The sequence below is a fragment of the Mchenga conophoros genome, linkage group LG12 (genome assembly GCF_057382185.1).
Source record: "Mchenga conophoros isolate Kocher_MC1m ecotype Shallow Benthic linkage group LG12, M_conophoros_male_GT1.1, whole genome shotgun sequence".
NCBI lineage: Eukaryota > Metazoa > Chordata > Actinopteri > Cichliformes > Cichlidae > Mchenga > Mchenga conophoros.
In genome coordinates this window covers 23,296,121-23,313,912 of record NC_140537.1, presented here as the reverse complement: position 1 = coordinate 23,313,912, position 17,792 = coordinate 23,296,121, and the positions used below count along the sequence as shown (strand labels likewise).

At 40.8% G+C, this 17,792-nt stretch overlaps 1 protein-coding gene across 4 annotated transcripts in view; it reads right to left on the bottom strand.

Moving 5' to 3' along the window:
• Window positions 1–17,792, bottom strand: part of frmd3 (FERM domain containing 3) — a 61,024-nt gene that overhangs the window by 5,727 nt on the left and 37,505 nt on the right. For 2 of the 4 annotated variants that reach the window (XM_085294624.1, XM_085294625.1), the window contains exons 10-14: window positions 13,398–13,486; window positions 11,753–11,827; window positions 9,377–9,445; window positions 9,095–9,219; window positions 350–584 (exon numbers count right to left, since the gene is read on the bottom strand). In XM_085294624.1, coding sequence (XP_085150750.1) covers window positions 350–584; window positions 9,095–9,219; window positions 9,377–9,445; window positions 11,753–11,827; window positions 13,398–13,486 — 593 coding nt within the window. Of the gene's footprint in view, window positions 1–349; window positions 585–9,094; window positions 9,220–9,376; window positions 9,446–11,752; window positions 11,828–13,397; window positions 13,487–17,506; window positions 17,621–17,792 lie in introns of all 4 variants that reach the window. The other 2 variants (XM_085294622.1, XM_085294623.1) reach the window with 2 other exon arrangements.

The window sequence follows — 17,792 nt, the reverse complement described above, 5'->3', positions numbered from 1 at the left end:
TGGAGAAGAGAGAGAATAAGCAAACCTGAGCCTGAGTTCACCCAATGAATGTTACTAATGTTCAGATTCAGTGTCTGCTGAATGTCCTGAATCTCACTTATGCCTGAGAGATACCTTTTGCTCCTAAAATGTTAAAAACTCTAAAATTTGTCCTTTGCTAGAGAAAATGGGTTGAATTTGGAGTTTTCTTTCCAAAAACCGGCAACTGCATCCATCAAAAACACAACCATCTTTACTGTTTACACCGAACACATGAGCCAGAAAATGATCATTCAGCCGAAAGCAGCTGTTGAGGCTTTTATAATTAAAAAAAGCTGCTTTTGACAGTTTATTATAAAGATTTATTGACCTGTAAGTAAGCTCAGAAATGGTCAGTGTGCCGCTGGCCTCATCGTCTTCCTCCAATTCATGTTCAGCTTTGGGCGTCTGAGGTCGGAGATTTGAGGTTTCCATGGAAACACGAGGCTGCAAGTCATTGCCCGAAGCAGAGTTTCCTGCTTCAGTACTTTGCTGCTCTGCATCTGCAGACCCAGCTGAAGATTTGAGGGGAGACAAGGGGACCGAGTCCTTCACAGCAGCAACACCTGGTGAGGGGGAAACAGAAGTCAAAATATCTTTGTTTTTAATAAACATTCATAATTATTTCACCTTTTATTTACAGAACAGATGATGAGCAGACTTCGATACTTTTTTAAAAAGTGCATTTTCAGCGTTGTGTCTTGCACAGTTCACAGCGGAGCTACAAAAAGCACATTTAGAGTTTGTAACTAAAAGACAGAAGATTATTTTGCTCTCCAATGTGATCTCTCTTTAATGTAAATATGAACAATTTCACACTTTGCAAAGCTTGATGTTTTAAAAGCAGATTATTTGAATAAAGAATATAATAGTTTTAGTCTAAACATATATCGAGAGCTCTGCCTTTATCACCACTTGCTTGACTTTTTCTTAGTATTAGCACACTGTGCAGGATGTAATCGGCCTGCAAAAATCAATATTACTTTGTATGCAGCTGGGAATGGAGACCTCTCAGCTTTGCCTTTTTTGTGTGTGTTGCTGTTGACTACATTGACCACAAGATGGCGTTATTCGCTCACGTAAGGATAAAGCTTCAGACTTGGAAAAACAGCAACCGAGTAATAAATAAATACCCAACTGTGGCATCAACACACAATTTGGTGAAACCATAATAATGCTACGCTGCAAGTGCATAGCATAGATATAAGTCACTGCGTTTGGTGCAGTGATGTGAGCAGCTGACAACACCTCTGTGAGTGTGAGCAACAGTTGATGCAGCGATGAAGACCTCCTGATTCTGTTGGTGTGTACAAATTTCAGCTAGCAAAATAATACTCTGGTGTGCAGTTACATATTACTCTTTGAGATTGATGAGGTGCGAGAGATTAATGCCTAAATACACACACATTTGTTGATAAATGGAAATATATAATGTGTGTGTGTGTAGGTGTGCGCGCGTGTGTGTAAGTGAGTGTTAAAAATAAGCCTAGCTGTCTTCCTGCTGTGGATTAAGTATGAGCTGGGAGGTAAATGTTCAGTGACATATGACTCAGTCTACACCTGTAATCCATAATCCATCTTGCTGTCTTGTGGCACTCTATGTGTAAGGTCAAGACTCTACTGTTGGTCCCCACAAGCATAGTAAACCTCAAATTTTTGGTCTCCACAAAGATATGTAAACACACACACACACACACACACACACACACACACACACACACACACACACACACACACAAGCCCATTCAGCTATCTTAGTGAGGACCTTCATTGACATAATGGTTTCCCTAGCCCCTTACCCTAACCCTAACCTTTAAAAATGAATGCCTAACCCTTACCCTAAACCTAACCATAACCTAATTGTAACCCTGACACTAAAACCACATTTAGGCCTCAAAAAGGCCTTCAAACTTTTGAGGACCGGTGAGTGTGTCCTCACAAGTGACTGTCGGTTCTTACAAGTATAGTAGAATGCAGATTCCGGTCCTCACAAAGATAGCTAGACAGGAACACAGACTCATGTTCATTACAAACACAGCTGAAAACATGTAGCCTCACAAACTGAGAAAGAAGGGTCATAACCTGATGAGAATACATGACAAACATTACATCTGCAATGTTTTTATGATCCATTGATTGAAAGTGGTATAATATCAGATACAGAAACTCAGTGTCAGAGTGACTAATGAGTTACCGTGCTCCCGATTCAATTATAAATTGATAAAAAAAATAAAATAAAAAAAGAAAGAAAGGGCAAAGGAGTGCTGAAGAGTGAGTGGTGACTGCTACCATGGAAACACAGCAGGCAAAAAGCCAACAAGTGTGTGAACTCAGGGAGGGAAAAAAGGGGGGAGGAATAAAAACATGGAAGCTGCAGCAGAAGAAAAACAACACAGTGATGGGGACGACGACGACGATGATGCTTGCAGCAAAAGAAAACAAAACTCAGTTGTAATTATTGCAGTTTGTTCCTTTACTGAAATTCTGCACTGGACTTGACTTTTGATTATTCCCTTTCCACAAATGTGTTGTCATTACCAGAGATGGGCGCGTTACTGTAATCCGATTACCCTTTTCAAATAACGAGTAAAGTAAGGGGTCACTATTGCAAAAACGGTAATTAGATTACCGTTACTTTCCCGTAAGAACGCGCGTTACTAAAACCGTGATTTTTTTGCGAGAATGTCTCATGACAGTGACGTAAGCGAGTGCGACGTTCGTGGCAACAGGTGTGTGCAGATCAACAATGGATCATATGAGTGCGGGAGAGAGTATGAGCATGCAGCGTTTAAAGTGTGGAAGTACTGACCTTACTTTAAGTTTGATTCCGTAAAAAGTGATGAAAACATTAATGTCCGTTGTGCGTGGGAAGAAAACTTATTTTTACATCAAACAAAAACCCCTAAACTTCCAAGCAAGCACCGAGTGCGCTACTACGTAATGGGAAATTCACAGAGAAACTCGCGGATTCTTCAACTGACCGCTGTGGCACACCAGGGTAAACCTCCGCCTACCTCACTCCTGCTTTACAGGTGAAAATAGAGCAACAGGACCGATAGTTTTTGATTTTATTTATTTTCTGCTGTGTTTTACTTGCATCTATTTGAAAGACCGAGTGTAAACACAAAAAAAGATTTTATTTTATGTGCTGGAATGTGCAGAAAATAAGTTTAAATGTTAAACAAATTTCTTCCAGTCTGAGACTGTTGCATATAATTCAATTTTTGCTTGATGCATAAAGTTAAAAGGTTAAAACTAATAAAACAAGTTTTAAAAAGAGACTTTTTCATTTGATTACATTACATGTATGATGGATTATGCAGAAAAAGTAGAATTGGGCTGAAAGATCTATCGCTTTATCACCTCTTCAGGTTGTAAATCGTGTTTTTAAAAAGTAGCTAAGTAGCTAAGTGGGGAGGACAAAAAGAAAGGACTCAAAAGCAACCAAGGCAGAACTGCTTGGCACACGGTACATACAACATTATATGTAAAATTATGAATCAGAACAGAGTCCCACTCTATGTAAAGCTAACCCTCCGTTCTCTTTCAGTCATACCTTCCTGTTTTATTGTGATAGTTATTGTTTTCTGTGACTTGTGTTGCGTTTGCTTCCCCTCCCTCGTCATTTTTCTTTGTTGCATCATCCCTTACTCTTTTTTTGCATCCCATGTGTTATGTGTCTCCAGTACAGTTTTCTAGTTAGTAAATTCCTGGTATCTGCTCAGCTTAGGTTCTTTTGTTAGTTTGATTCCTGTGAGTCCAGCAGTAAAGCTGTATTTTGAGTTCAGTGTTGCTTCCAAGTCCTGCATATTGGGTCCTAATCTTGATAGCCACACGGCAGCATATGACTGCCTCAGGTGCATTGCTTATTATTAAATCTATCCTTCATAAGTGTGGCAGTGTGTCCATTACAGTTGGATGTTTGATTTTATGACACACTGAAAGCTGACTAACATTAAAATGGTACCTGTATCCTGTTTGCACTGTAACGTATTAGAAATCTATGCAGCAGAGACTGTCGAGTTCACATCATGACCAGCTAAGCCTGAGATTAGGAGTAAAAATTATTTTGTAAATTTACAAAGAAGAAATCCTGAGTTCTGTCTGACTTAACTAAACACATCACTGCTGCTGCAGCTGCTGCTGCTATTTCCCATTTATGATCCAGTCTGTCCTGTTAGCTCACATGAAAGCCTCTCCATAGATGAGGTGATGCACATCATCCTCGTGCCTATGCAAACACGCACACACACACTAGTACTCAGAGCAGCGGTTTCCCTTGTTATGCAAGTGCCAAGAGACCGATTCATCTTTGTCATGTAACCTCATCTTTAGCACTCAAACACTTCAAAAGTAAATTTGTCTCTATGATTGTTCAGAAATAAATCAGCTATCAACTCCATTAACTGTGTGCTCAGCTCTTTTTTTTTAAACTTTTAAGCTCAATTTTTGAGCTGTTTGAAGGATTACAGCTTCATCAGTCGAATTATAAAATCTACTTTTCAACCAAAATCATCGCCGATTTGTGAAAGTGATATAACTTTGTTAAGTCAGCTAAACGCACATAAGTGCATAACTGATTGCAGTCTTTCATGATGAGAATACATCTTTTGGCATCAAAAATGCTGAAATATAATAGGTTAGCAATAATTCTTTCTCACTGTGTCTGTAAATGAGGGAATTGCTTTGTCTTTCATCTGCATGTCAATTGTTTATAGGATCACTGATGAAGCTCAAAGGATATTTTAGCCAGTGGGATAAAGATAGGTGGAGTAAAACTAAAACTATTAAGCATTATCATTAAAAAAAAATCAGTACTTGTGCTTTTGTTAATCCTTCACTATTTACTAATTTAACTTAATCATTTAATTCATTTAAACTTATTCCCAAATCTACTAATCAAATATTTAAAGTGCCTTATCTTGACCCATCTGCTTAATCATCATTTCATTTAAGGTTGTAAATATGCAGAGCAGGGTGCTAAACTTTAGCAGATATGATCCAGCAGAAGTAAATGTCAGATGCAAATGTCCAGTCTTTAACCAGTCAGGTCCTCAGGATGCACAGAGCCCCTGTGACATCACATTGCGCGGATGTAAGAAGAGAGCAGGTAATGATCTGTAAATTTACAGCTAACGAGTGGGTGTCATATATGCTGCCTCCCACGCGCTCCATCCAGCACACTTTTCACACGAGCCACATTTAGTATTTCTAGTGGTGTGAAGAGCAGCTGAAGATTTAATCGTACCACTAGATCTTCAACAATAACCCTAACTTCAACCTGACCTAATTCTAACCCTATTTCATGATTTACTTCTGGGTACCCAGATGTTTAATGTTATGGGGACAAAATCAAGTCCGCATAACATGAGTAATACTTAAACTATGCACACATGCACACTTCTATTAAAGCAGCCTCTTGAGAGTCCCATGTTTGGCAGCTTACATTCACAGTTTGCATCAGGCGGTTGCCACAACAGACCTGGCAACTAACTGCTGAGCTACCAGGCTCACAAATTTAAAAGGCGTTTACCTCCTGGTTAGACTGTGGGAAAAAATGTCAAAGGATACATTTATTAGGAGCTAAAAGAAACTTCACACAGTGACCTTTTCCACTTGGCTTACTCTCTTCCAGTATATTTCTCTGAGGTCCAGTACTGAATCCAGCGATGCGACCCCCATTGCCCACCAGTCGCACATAGACATCCCGTCTTGTGTGATTGGCTATACGTAGGTGGAGGCTTCGCCTGGTTGTTATCTTCACCTGGCACCTCAAGGCCTCAGCCACTACTATCGATGAGTCTTGCTCATCTTCAGCCTCTCCTGGGTGGAATACTTCAAGAGCTCCAACCTCTCTCTGCTTCATCCCTTCTTCCCGCAGCCTCTCTGGTGTCATGTCGAGTTCGAGTCCCCCTATTTTGCTCCCGTAATTCTGGGTGTTGTCGACACCGGGACCGTCGCCCAGTTCCAAACTACCCTGCACGAGGCTGCCTCCAACATCACTGCTGTTTCTGTGCCCTAGAAGCTCCATCATTCAGTTTGATGACAAAAGCCGGACCAGCTGTCTGCACAAAGACCCTGACTGACTGGGCTGCCAGCTGAGCTCCAACACACGCACGCCTATACACAAACACTTATAGAGATGGTGAGAGACACACCAATGCACCAGAGACATTCTCTCTCTCTCTCTCGCTTATGCACAGACATGGTGGGCCCTCCTGTGAATGTCAGCGATGGTAACAAAGAGTGGAGGGGGCATTAGAGGAGGATCAGGCCCAAAGCTGCAATTTCTAAATATAACCAGGTGGTCCTGGTGGCAAAGGGGCAGCTAATCTAACTGATTACAGGGGGACAGGCCTGACTCAGGACGGGATGGGGGATCATTTTCTTTTCCTCTCTGCAACCCTGTCTTTATCTGAGTCTTTCCACCAATAAAATAAACCTAATTCCAATTCTACAGCAAACTGGGTACAATCCAACTTTATTCACTACAATACTCGCCTCGCTGTGAGACTGAAAATGAAAGATTTTGTTGGATCACATGCTGCATTAACTGCTGCAAAAACATGGATTGTGAGGCGGAAATATGAAGCCTGATGGCTATAAAACATCCATTAATGATGTTCCTAGAGAAAACATAGCCAGAGTGTATGCGTTTGGATTGTGGTAGATAAGTAGGGAGCAAACTGTACAAACAGAACAAGGTCAGCTATGACCTTGGGTCAGCTTCCTGTTTCCCCTGTAAAGGCTGAGATTAGTGCTCTGAATATAGACTGTGACCCTAAACCATCTTGAGGACACTTTATCTTAAAGTCCTTGCGTCAGCCACCTTAGCAGAATCAGCTCATGAAACAGTGATGTGTCGTCCAATCACATCGGTTGGGTGAAAACATGCAACGTAATTAAACTCTCAAATCACATAACTCTCATCTGACTCCCATGGAAGCTTGTTTTCTTTCTCCTTTTTTTTTCCTGCCATCGATTAGTCACATTTCAGGTTATTATCTAAAAAATTTTACTTATTAACTCCTTAATGCCAGGTGCAAGACAGAGCATATTTCCTATACTGGCTTCCTGTCACATGTTTTCTTTGTATTATTGTAGAGTCTTGACTTTCAACATAAAGCACCATGAGGCAATTGTTGTTGTGATTTGGTGCTTTTGAAATAAAATTTAATGGAATTGAATTGAATTAATTTTGATGAGTTTTTTATAGCTCCACAACATTAGCACAAAAAACCTAAATAAATGGCAAAACAAATATTTAAAGCAATAAATTCAAAAAAAAAAAAAAAAAGCCAGATGCAGCAAATATGATACCATCGAAAACTCACATGCAAATGGTGAAGTTGAAATTTGAATGTAATTCATTTTTAATAATAAATTGACATTTAAACTTAGCTCTACTCAGCATCTTTTTTTTGTCAGTGAGGAAAAAAAGCTTCTATAAACTCCCATATGCAATGTTGGAAACTTGTGGGAGGAGGACTATAGCACGGGCTCATGTGCGTACCTGCTTCGCATTAAGACGCCTGTGTTAAGAAGTGCTCTCTCAAATTCCCTTTCTACATTTTTCATGCATATTGTGAGTCTGACAATACATGAATATTTAAAAATCTTAATTTGAACAATCTATGTCTTCATCTCTTTTTAAAATGTCTTTTTTCTTGTAAACTCTTCAGTTTATTATATTTACTGTTAAACCTCTAATGTTTTAAAATAATTTACAACTATATCACTTAATATCTTATTACCAGAGGGAAAGGCAGGAACTGCAGAAGAAAACAAGGCATTTTCAAATTTAATCTTATGTTATTTACTCAGCCTGTATCCTGTACAAGGCCCTTTATTTGGCCTACTGTCCCGCCCAAACCAGCTGATACAGCCGAGATGGTTTCTACTGCAGGTCTTTGACCCCGAGCCAAGAAAGAATTGATTTTCCTGTAAATGGGATGAAGGGAGATGAGTGAAAAACAGAGACAAGCAACAAAGAAGAATAGAGGTGGATAAAACGACGGAGTGACCTTAAAATCTGTCAAAAAAAGGCATGAGAGAAAGCGATGAAGTCTATAAATAATTTGTAGACAGTGATGGTGCAACAGCATGACTGCACTGTACATGTTTGAGAACCTAACGAATGTGGTTCAGGTGGATTAAAGGTGAGGACAGGAGAGGTGAAAAATACTGACTGAAGGAGAGGAGAAGCTCTGAGGCGATGGAAGAGACGTGCCTGGCTGGATGGATATAATTTTAACTGAGGGTAAAATGAGCATCAAATCGTTCTTCATCCACAACAGTGTTTTGACCAAGAGTTTTAATCCTCTAATCAACAGCAGCTAAGTGAAGACAGGACTCAGGCACTATCCGTGGTTTGAAAACATGAAAACAGGTTATTGTAATGTGTGAAGTACACAAAGAAAATGCTGTGAGAAATGAGATCGAGATCAAAGGAGATTTTCAAAAACTTGAACTCTGACCTTTGACCTTTAGGTCAAGGTCACCGCGATTCAAACTCATCCTAGATATTTAGCCGATGCACCTATTTTATCCATTTGAAAATCCTAGGTCACTTTCTTCTCGAGTTATCGCATTCATAAGATTTTAAGAAAACTTGACCTCTGACCTTGAGGTGGAGGTTACTAAGATTATTTGTAGATGCATCTATGGTATCAGTTTTCATTTAAAAACTTCCGTGTATGTGCAGCCTGCCCGGCAGGGTGACATCTACACCCCATCAGCCTTTTATGTCTGAGTAGGAAAAATGGAATCTTAGTCTGCAAAAACACACAAAGGTGCAGACACATGGAAAAACTGACAGTCAGAATTATAGTGGGATCCTTAGGGGGGATCATGAGAGGGTATTTTTAGTATGTCGCAATTGGTCACCAGGGAGACAGGATTGATGGCGAGATGGGAGCATCAGCTGCTCAATTAAAGCTCTCTCTCTCTGAGTTTTGTGCATGGATTTCTTCCTACACAAGGAAGATCCCATGTGACTTCACAAATGTCTCTTAGAGGGGCATGAGTGCATGTCTGTTGTGTGTATTTGGGTCTGTAGTAAGCAGTATCCTCCTACCACTGTCTACGGCCGTCTCTTCGTATTCGTTGGTGGAGGGCAGTGCAGGTACCAAAGGTTCCATGTTCATGATGAGATTTTTATGGCTCAGAGAGTTAAAACTTCGACTCTGACCAAACTGAGCTCTGAAAAACATGAACGTCATACATTTTTTAACACCCTTACATAACACCACCATGTGCACTCTGGTATTCATATCTGCAGAACAATAGATGAAATTGTCCTTATTTTATGTTTTATATGAAATAGTGTGACTTCAGGTAATTTCTCAGATGTCCTTACCTGCGCACTTCTGGTGGCTCTCTCTGAATTTTGGAGCTGGCTTCTATCACTTCCTTGGCTACTCTGCCACTAACACAGAAAAACACACAAGTTAAAGGTTGGTTTGTGTTTATAAAAATACTGTAATTGAAAATAAAATGTTACGATGGCAGGTCATTAGTCTCCCTATAGGCAGGTCTGTAAAAAATGTACTCCTTTTCATTTACATGCATATTTGTAGAACTATACAAACCTCCCGAGGCCCTTTGTGACAGTAATATGAATAAGTTCACTCTATGCTATCATCTGAAAAAATAAGCAGTAGCTTGTAGAACCACCTTTTGCAACAATAATATGAAGTAATAATTTTCTATATGTCTGTTCTATAAGTCTCTCACATCACAGGTATTTGTTTATGCGCAGCTCTCTTAAGGTCCCATCACAGCATTGCAGTCGGTTTGAGGTCCAGACTTTGACTGGACCATTGCAACGCCTCGAATCATTCCTTTTTCAAACAGTCTGTTGCAGTTGCTTGGGATCATTGTCATATTGATCCAAGTTGTTTGATAGACAGCCTCACATTTGAATCTAGAAATCTTTAGTGTGCAAAGGAGTTTATGGTCGGCTCAACGGCTGCAAATGTAGAGGTCCTGTGGCTACAAATTAAGCCCATATCATCAACCCTACCCATATGGAAAAGAAATAGTAAAAACTTATAAAACACTTGCATAAGATGTGGCCTACTTCATATAGTGAATCATATAAGGCTTATATGATTTACTCATGAAAGTGGCCACTTTCTCATTACTTTCATATATTGTTTTATTAAGTATCCAAAACATACAAGTTTAATTTCTAGAATTTTTCAAGGGATCTTATATCTGTTTTCACTCTTGTATGCTTTTCATACAAGTTTCACACAAGACAGATACAAACTTTATAAGATTTATATATATCGTTTCCATATGAGTATACTACCATGCATCACAGTTTGTGCTGAAATTCGGTCCACTTTGACTTTGATCTGTCCAAAGCACATTGTTCCAAAAGTCTTATTTTTTGGACAGATATAATTTTGAACACCTAAGCTGTGCTGCCTTGTTGTTAGAAAGAAGAGACTTTCTCCTAAGAATCCACCTAGCCACACTTGTTCAGTTGTTATCTAAATGTACTGTTGCGAACTTTAGCATTTAACATGCTAACTGAGTTCTATAGAGTCTGAGTTTCTCTGAGCACTGCACGACCTGACCTTGGGGTGAATTTTCTGGGATGTCCCCTCCTGAGAATGTCTCGAATGAGTTTTACTTGAAGTAATCATTCAGTTAATGAAGTGCATTTGAATAGCAGCACTTGGCTGCTACTTATACTCTTAATTTCTATTAATGCAGCAAGGGTCTTTGCAGTTTTTCATATGAATGCAGAGTTTCCCATGAGCATTTTTTGTTTTTTAATGTGCTACTATAATTTCACGGACAGTATGTCTGAGTTACACCGATTGCTTCATGTCATAAAAGAAAAGGAGAAAATCAGATTTGATGCTACTCGGCTTACATTCAGTGTTGTTCCTGTTGAGCAGACAGTTTCCTGCCATCAGTCGGCAGCTTCATTAGTCAGACTGTAACTGCACTGTTTAAAGCCAGCAGGCTTCTTCATCTTACCCATTAATCTATTGTTGTTTAGACTGATGTTTAAGTCATAAATTAGGGGGTGATATAAAACATACGCACTTCATATCTCAAGCGACAGTGGCATCAGCACTGGTGGAAATACTGGAATCAGCTGGATCAACACACATTATGTGAAGACCCGATCTGCTCGGCTTTGCATAAACTGCCTTCATTTATGGGATACAAATCTCAGTCCTGTTTTGCACAAATGACCAATTCCCATTTTTCAGAACAAATTCCACCATATGCTATTACTCATCGCTGAGCCCTTAAGCCAAAATGCTTCAGCGAGCTGATGAAATGGGGCAGGCTGAAGTGTAAGCCTGGTAAAGAGCTTTGTCTGAGAGGAGAATCAGGGCTCACTTAGCTTCAATAACAGAGTATATAGAAGCTTTCCGGTGATATTAGAGTCAGTAAATCATAGAAACCAGGATGTAGGTGCTGATGTGCAATGACGAGAACTCCCATCTTGGTTATTTGGTGTCTTGATGATCTAATTTTCCATCCATTTTTGTCACTTTGGCAACAAATGCATGGGGTAAGATGATGCTGCTGTTAGTAAAGAGTAAGGTGACAATGTGCAGGACCGAAACACTCTGTACACTTTTACACAAAATTAACTCTTTACATTTCAGTGCTTGAAATGTACCATACCCCCCTCATCTCTGTTGTTCCCAATTCTCTTTGCACATATTCCTTATGATTTCTTTAATCATATAATACACCTCACCTGTATCTGAACCTGCTGCCTTTGAAGAAGATATTACTGCTGGAAACTGTTTTTATCTGACTTGACTTTGCACACCTGTCAGACAAAGAAAGGAAGAAACAAAAAGAGACACATTACGTGTACAGCAGCCTTGCACACTGAACCCTGACTAACACATGTCGTAGCAGAATAACAGATTTTTAAAGGCTCAAACTCTCATCACAATAATGTTTCACTAATTTTTTTTCTCGCAGAACACAGAGTAGCCTCTCAACAAGCTTACAGCACGGTGTGTCTTTTTAAAAGCTCATGGCTGGAGGTCAAACCTTCATGTTTCATTCTATATAATTTATCATGTGAAACCAGACTCCAGTGCAGCAGAGAAGGAGCTAGAGCACAGACACACACATGTCTGCTCTCCTTCGTGCACGAGACACCATATGCTGGAAAAGCTCTGCTTGGCTGCCGTTCACAAACTCAATTCACTCTGATTTGATTTAGCGGCTCTGATGCTTGTCTGACATCCGAGCTGACATCCACTCCATCTCAGTCCGCCTTTTAGAGACACATGAGCTGCTGTCATTAGGAAGTCAGTATTCAGGGTTGTATGGGGCAAGGGCTATTTTACAAATTCATAACGATGTCTTCCTTTTGTAAGATTGTCTGCATGTATGGTGCCTCTTGATAAAATAAAGCAAGGCAGAGAGAAAAGCATGTGAAAAGTGAAGAATGCCTGCAGTTAAGAGAGAGCGGGAGACCTTCAGATTGACTGACAGTGTGGAGGAGGAAGGCCACCGTAGAGAAATCCGTCACAAAGCAGCCTCCAGTTCTTGCGTCAAACCTTTGGAAAATCTCATCTCCTCCAGCCTGACCTCTCTCCATCAAATGAGACCAGCTGTTCAGAGCCGCTGAGCCTTCTTATCCCCCTCCACGCCCACACGCACTTTGCTGTTTGGTGCCTCTTCCTTTTCTTTTCACACGGCTCATCTTCTCAGACATGAGCAAAAGATCCAACTGCTAATATCAAGCTCAGGAACAACCTTAAATGAAGAATAGCCATCTTGGTTGAGGAATGATGAATAAGTGTGAAGCTGATAGGAAAAGATGAACGGTTCAGGATCTCTTGAAGATCCTGGGTTGTTATTTTGTGCAAATTTTACATTGCAGATGTGACATCCTCTTGTGTTTTTCCATCTCGGTTGTTTTATATTCATCAGTCTGCTCTCCTCATATTCTCACTGAACTGGGATTGACAAAAAGGAGCAGATCTGTTGTGCTTGCCCACTATATTTGATTCTCGATTACATTAATGAACATAGATGTTAGCATCTTGTCTTGTCATGAACCTTGTTTCCCTTCCCTCCGTGCCAGTGGGGTCAATAGTCTTTGCAGATGAGATCAATGGCCTTGGAGCAATCAGCTGCTCCCCAGTGAAGGACGACGACATGTCCTTGCAGTACTGGGAGTAAATTAAGGAGATAATGTGCTAAAATTAAGTCGGTTTTGAAGTGAAGCAAAATCTTGGCTCGATATAAGAGCTCAAAACGTTCCTACTGGATTCGGGGTTTTGGTGTAAGCTGATCCTGCACAGTCTCAGCAGTTACAGGAAGAACTCAATAAAAATAAAAATGAATTTGTGTGCGTGTTTGTGTGTGTGCAGACGTACTTGTAAAAGGCCTGGTTCTCCACCCCGCACTTCCATAAGTGCTTACACGCTGCAGGGGTCGAGGTGTGAAATGTCAACACCAGCTTCTTCTACACAGAAAAGGACAAAGACAGAAAGAGTGACAGTGAGGATGAGAAATGAGCTTACTGGAAAAGAAAAAACTGTGAATAAGGACAAGAAAAGAGCTGAACGTAATGTGAGGGAGCTGTGCAAAATGCTGACCCACAGACCCTAAGCTGTAAGCTTGGCAAGATAAAGTCATTCGGTCACAGTGCTCAGCATTAAAAGGCAGAACATGGGTTTTTATGGACTAAGAGGAGAGATTTATTCCCGGAAACATCTAGTCTCTGGCTCTGCAAGTCTGGGAACGTGGGACGCCAGATCAATACTGTTCAGCAAAGAGGATAGAGGCAGAGACGAAGCAATGAAATCAATAACATGAGAATGAGATACTGTAACAGAATATGATATTATACCGCTATAAGTGTCTGTTAAAATAAAAAACACTTCACTGTTAAGTTGACAGCAGTGAAAGGGTCCAGTCTGTGCCCACTTCATCAGCTATATTGCGCAGCCCCCAAACTGTCACATATCAGTTATATTAGGTATGCAGGTGTGATTTACACACATGTGCTTCAGTTGCCATGTGTGTGTTCACAGGTGTGTGAAGGCGCCAGGACTGCGTGTTAATCTGCCTTTGGTCCCACTTTGGCTGACGTGCAAAAGCGTTGACTTGGATTTTTTGGGGGGAAAAAAAAGAGTTAATTGAAAAAAATCATCCACTGAGGGGAAGAGACCGAAATTGTACATTCTAAAACGTAAAAATCAACTCAGATGTCAGAAATGTATTTAACTACAATAAAGATGATGCTATTTACTCTGTGTGCCTACAGTAAAGGACCAATTAGGTTTATTAAAAGATCACGATCGTGGTTCAAATACAGCCTTTTACAGCTGCAACCACTTCTCTGCAACATGCTTTTCAGACATGCATGAACGCACAGCAGGGCGGCGTCCTACATCAGCAGAACCTATGCGGTCGTTGCTGTGCGTTCACCGGTGCGTTGTGACACCTGATCGAGTGGCAGATGGGTTGTTCAAAAACACGCTTGTTTGGGGAAAAAAGGTTTTTCTAGAACTGCTCATCCAAACAAATTGAATCAAATGGGATTTGATGTACAGTAGTTGAGCTAACCTTGAAAACTGAAGTAAGTCTTTTTTGTTCTTTACATATCACAGCTGATTATGAAACTGAGGTCCATGCACAGGGTAAGCCATGCTTGTGTGTTAGGAGTTAACTGTTGAGTCAGCCAAAAAGAAGCTGACCAAGAATTTGTGACTTTGATCTCATAAAAGTCATCTATATAACCTGCAATCAGCTCAAAGTGGGACAGGTAGGTTTGGGTAATCAGAGGAGAGGGAAGAGTGAGGAGTGACCTGCCACATGGTGGAAAATTCAGGAAACAAGCATCAACACACAAATCCTCACATAAATAAAGTACACACACACCCACACAATCAAAAGGATGAAACGGTTATGAAAAAATTGAATGAGATGAATGAGGCATGGATAGAGTTATAGATTAAGCAGCGAAACATTGCATGTTAATCTATAGTTCACTGGAAGTCAGAGGGTGAATTTGATTACATGGTGAACAAGACGGGGACGGAAGCCACAGAAGAACTGCGATCATATGAAATGAGAGCAGAGAGAACTTTTATATAACACACCAGACAAACAACACTTAATGACAATATCATGAAAAAAGAAATAAAACATGGATAAAAGGTTCCTCCAATCATAAAGTGAGGTGAGGGCAGGGCTGCGGGTAAAGGTGTCAAATTGAGGACTTAAATACAACAACGATTTGCGCTACTGTTTTTAAGATAAGATAAGATAAGATTGTTTTTACTTGTATTTACTCACCAGAGATGACTATGTTTACACACAGAGAGAAGAGACAGAAACACAGAGATAATAGTGCATCTTCAGCCTTTCACGAGGAGCCGAACAGACAGACAAGGCAGACAGACTGACAAGTTAAGCAGCGATGAAAGAGCGGAACTGAGCTTCTGTAATGAAGACAACAGCTTTGACACTCATCGATTGGCTGATTGGTAGATTTAAGAGCAAAATGGCTTTAGCTGCAAGGATTTGCAGGTGTTTTTGAGCTGTTTCAGGCAGACTGAAGGTAAAGAGCACATCGGTTGTAAATCCTGAAAAAATAAAGTATGCAGATAGACGAGGCACTGAAACTGCTGCTCAGAATCTACCACAGCTCTGTTGGTTGATAAACATCAAGCAACCAGATGAAGCATGTGTCCCAAATGCAAGACATCCACTGTTTGAAAGTTAGTACTTGCTTTCTGTTTCAGTTTGGAGACACCATGTCATACAGTGGGGCAAAAAAGTATTTAGTCAGCCACCGATTGTGCAAGTTCCCCCACCTAAAATGATGACAGAGGTCAGTAATTTGCACCAGAGGTACACTTCAACTGTGAGAGACAGAATGTGAAAAAAAAAAAATCCATGAATCCACATGGTAGGATTTGTAAAGAATTTATTCGTAAATCAGGGTGGAAAATAAGTATTTGGTCAATAACAAAAATACAACTCAATACTTTGTAACATAACTTTTGTTGGCAATAACAGAGGTCAAACGTTTACTATAGGTCTTTACCAGGTTTGCACACACAGTAGCTGGTATTTTGGCCCATTCCTCCATGCAGATTTTCTCGAGAGCAGTGATGTTTTGGGGCTGTCGCCGAGCAACACGGACTTTCAACTCCCGCCACAGATTTTCTATGGGGTTGAGGTCTGGAGACTGGCTAGGCCACTCCAGGACTTTCAAATGCTTCTTATGGAGCCACTCCTTTGTTGCCCGGGCGGTGTGTTTTGGATCATTGTCATGTTGGAAGACCCAGCCTCGTTTCATCTTCAAAGTCCTCACTGATGGAAGGAGGTTTTGGCTCAAAATCTCACGATACATGGCCCCATTCATTCTGTCCTTAACACGGATCAGTCGTCCTGTCCCCTTGGCAGAAAAACAGCCCCATAGCATGATGTTTCCACCCCCATGCTTCACAGTAGGTATGGTGTTCTTGGGATGTAACTCAGTATTCTTCTTCCTCCAAACACGACGACGAGTTGAGTTTATACCAAAAAGTTCTACTTTGGTTTCATCTGACCACATGACATTCTCCCAATCCTCTGCTGTATCATCCATGTGCTCTCTGGCAAACTTCAGACGGGCCTGGACATGCACTGGCTTCAGCAGCGGAACACGTCTGGCACTGCGGGATTTGATTCCCTGCCGTTGTAGTGTGTTACTGATGGTGACCTTTGTTACTTTGGTCCCAGCTCTCTGCAGGTCATTCACCAGGTCCCCCCGTGTGGTTCTGGGATCTTTGCTCACCGTTCTCATGATCATTTTGACCCCACGGGATGAGATCTTGCGTGGAGCCCCAGATCGTGGGAGATTATCAGTGGTCTTGTATGTCTTCCATTTCCTGATGATTGCTCCCACAGTTGATTTTTTCACACCAAGCTGCTTGCCTATTGTAGATTCACTCTTCCCAGTCTGGTGCAGGTCTACAATAATTTTCCTGGTGTCCTTCGAAAGCTCTTTGGTCTTGGCCATGGCGGCGTTTGGAGTCTGACTGTTTGAGGCTGTGGACAGGTGTCTTTTATACAGATGATGAGTTCAAACAGGTGCCATTCATACAGGTAACGAGTGGGGGACAGAAACGCTTCTTACAGAAGACGTTACAGGTCTGTGAGAGCCAGAGATTTTCCTTGTTTGAGGTGACCAAATACTTATTTTCCACCCTGATTTACGAATAAATTCTTTACAAATCCTACCATGTGGATTCATGGATTTTTTTTCACATTCTGTCTCTCACAGTTGAAGTGTACCTCTGGTGCAAATTACTGACCTCTGTCATCATTTTAAGTGGGGGAACTTGCACAATCGGTGGCTGACTAAATACTTTTTTGCCCCACTGTATATTGTAGTTTATCTTTGTTAGGGATGCGGTGCAGTGAAGGAGTCTAATATTTGGGCCACAGTCAGCACATAATGTGAATTAGGAGGTTGTAACACACCCACCATCCTGTTACAGTGAATCCTGCCTGTTAAGGAGATCTGAAACAGCGACACACATATACAGTGTGTGTGATGGTGGACAGGATAACAAACAGTACAGTCACTTAGCACATTTATCTGACAAAACCATTACACAGATGAGGATAGGGGGAAAGGGGAGGGAGAAGGAGGAAAGAAGGAGGAAAGAGAATGAAGGATGTCCGTTTTGCTCAGGGTTGGCAAACAGTCACTAACACACAACTGATCTCAAATTCTGCAGTCTGACTGTGCAACATTTGCCTTTGTAATA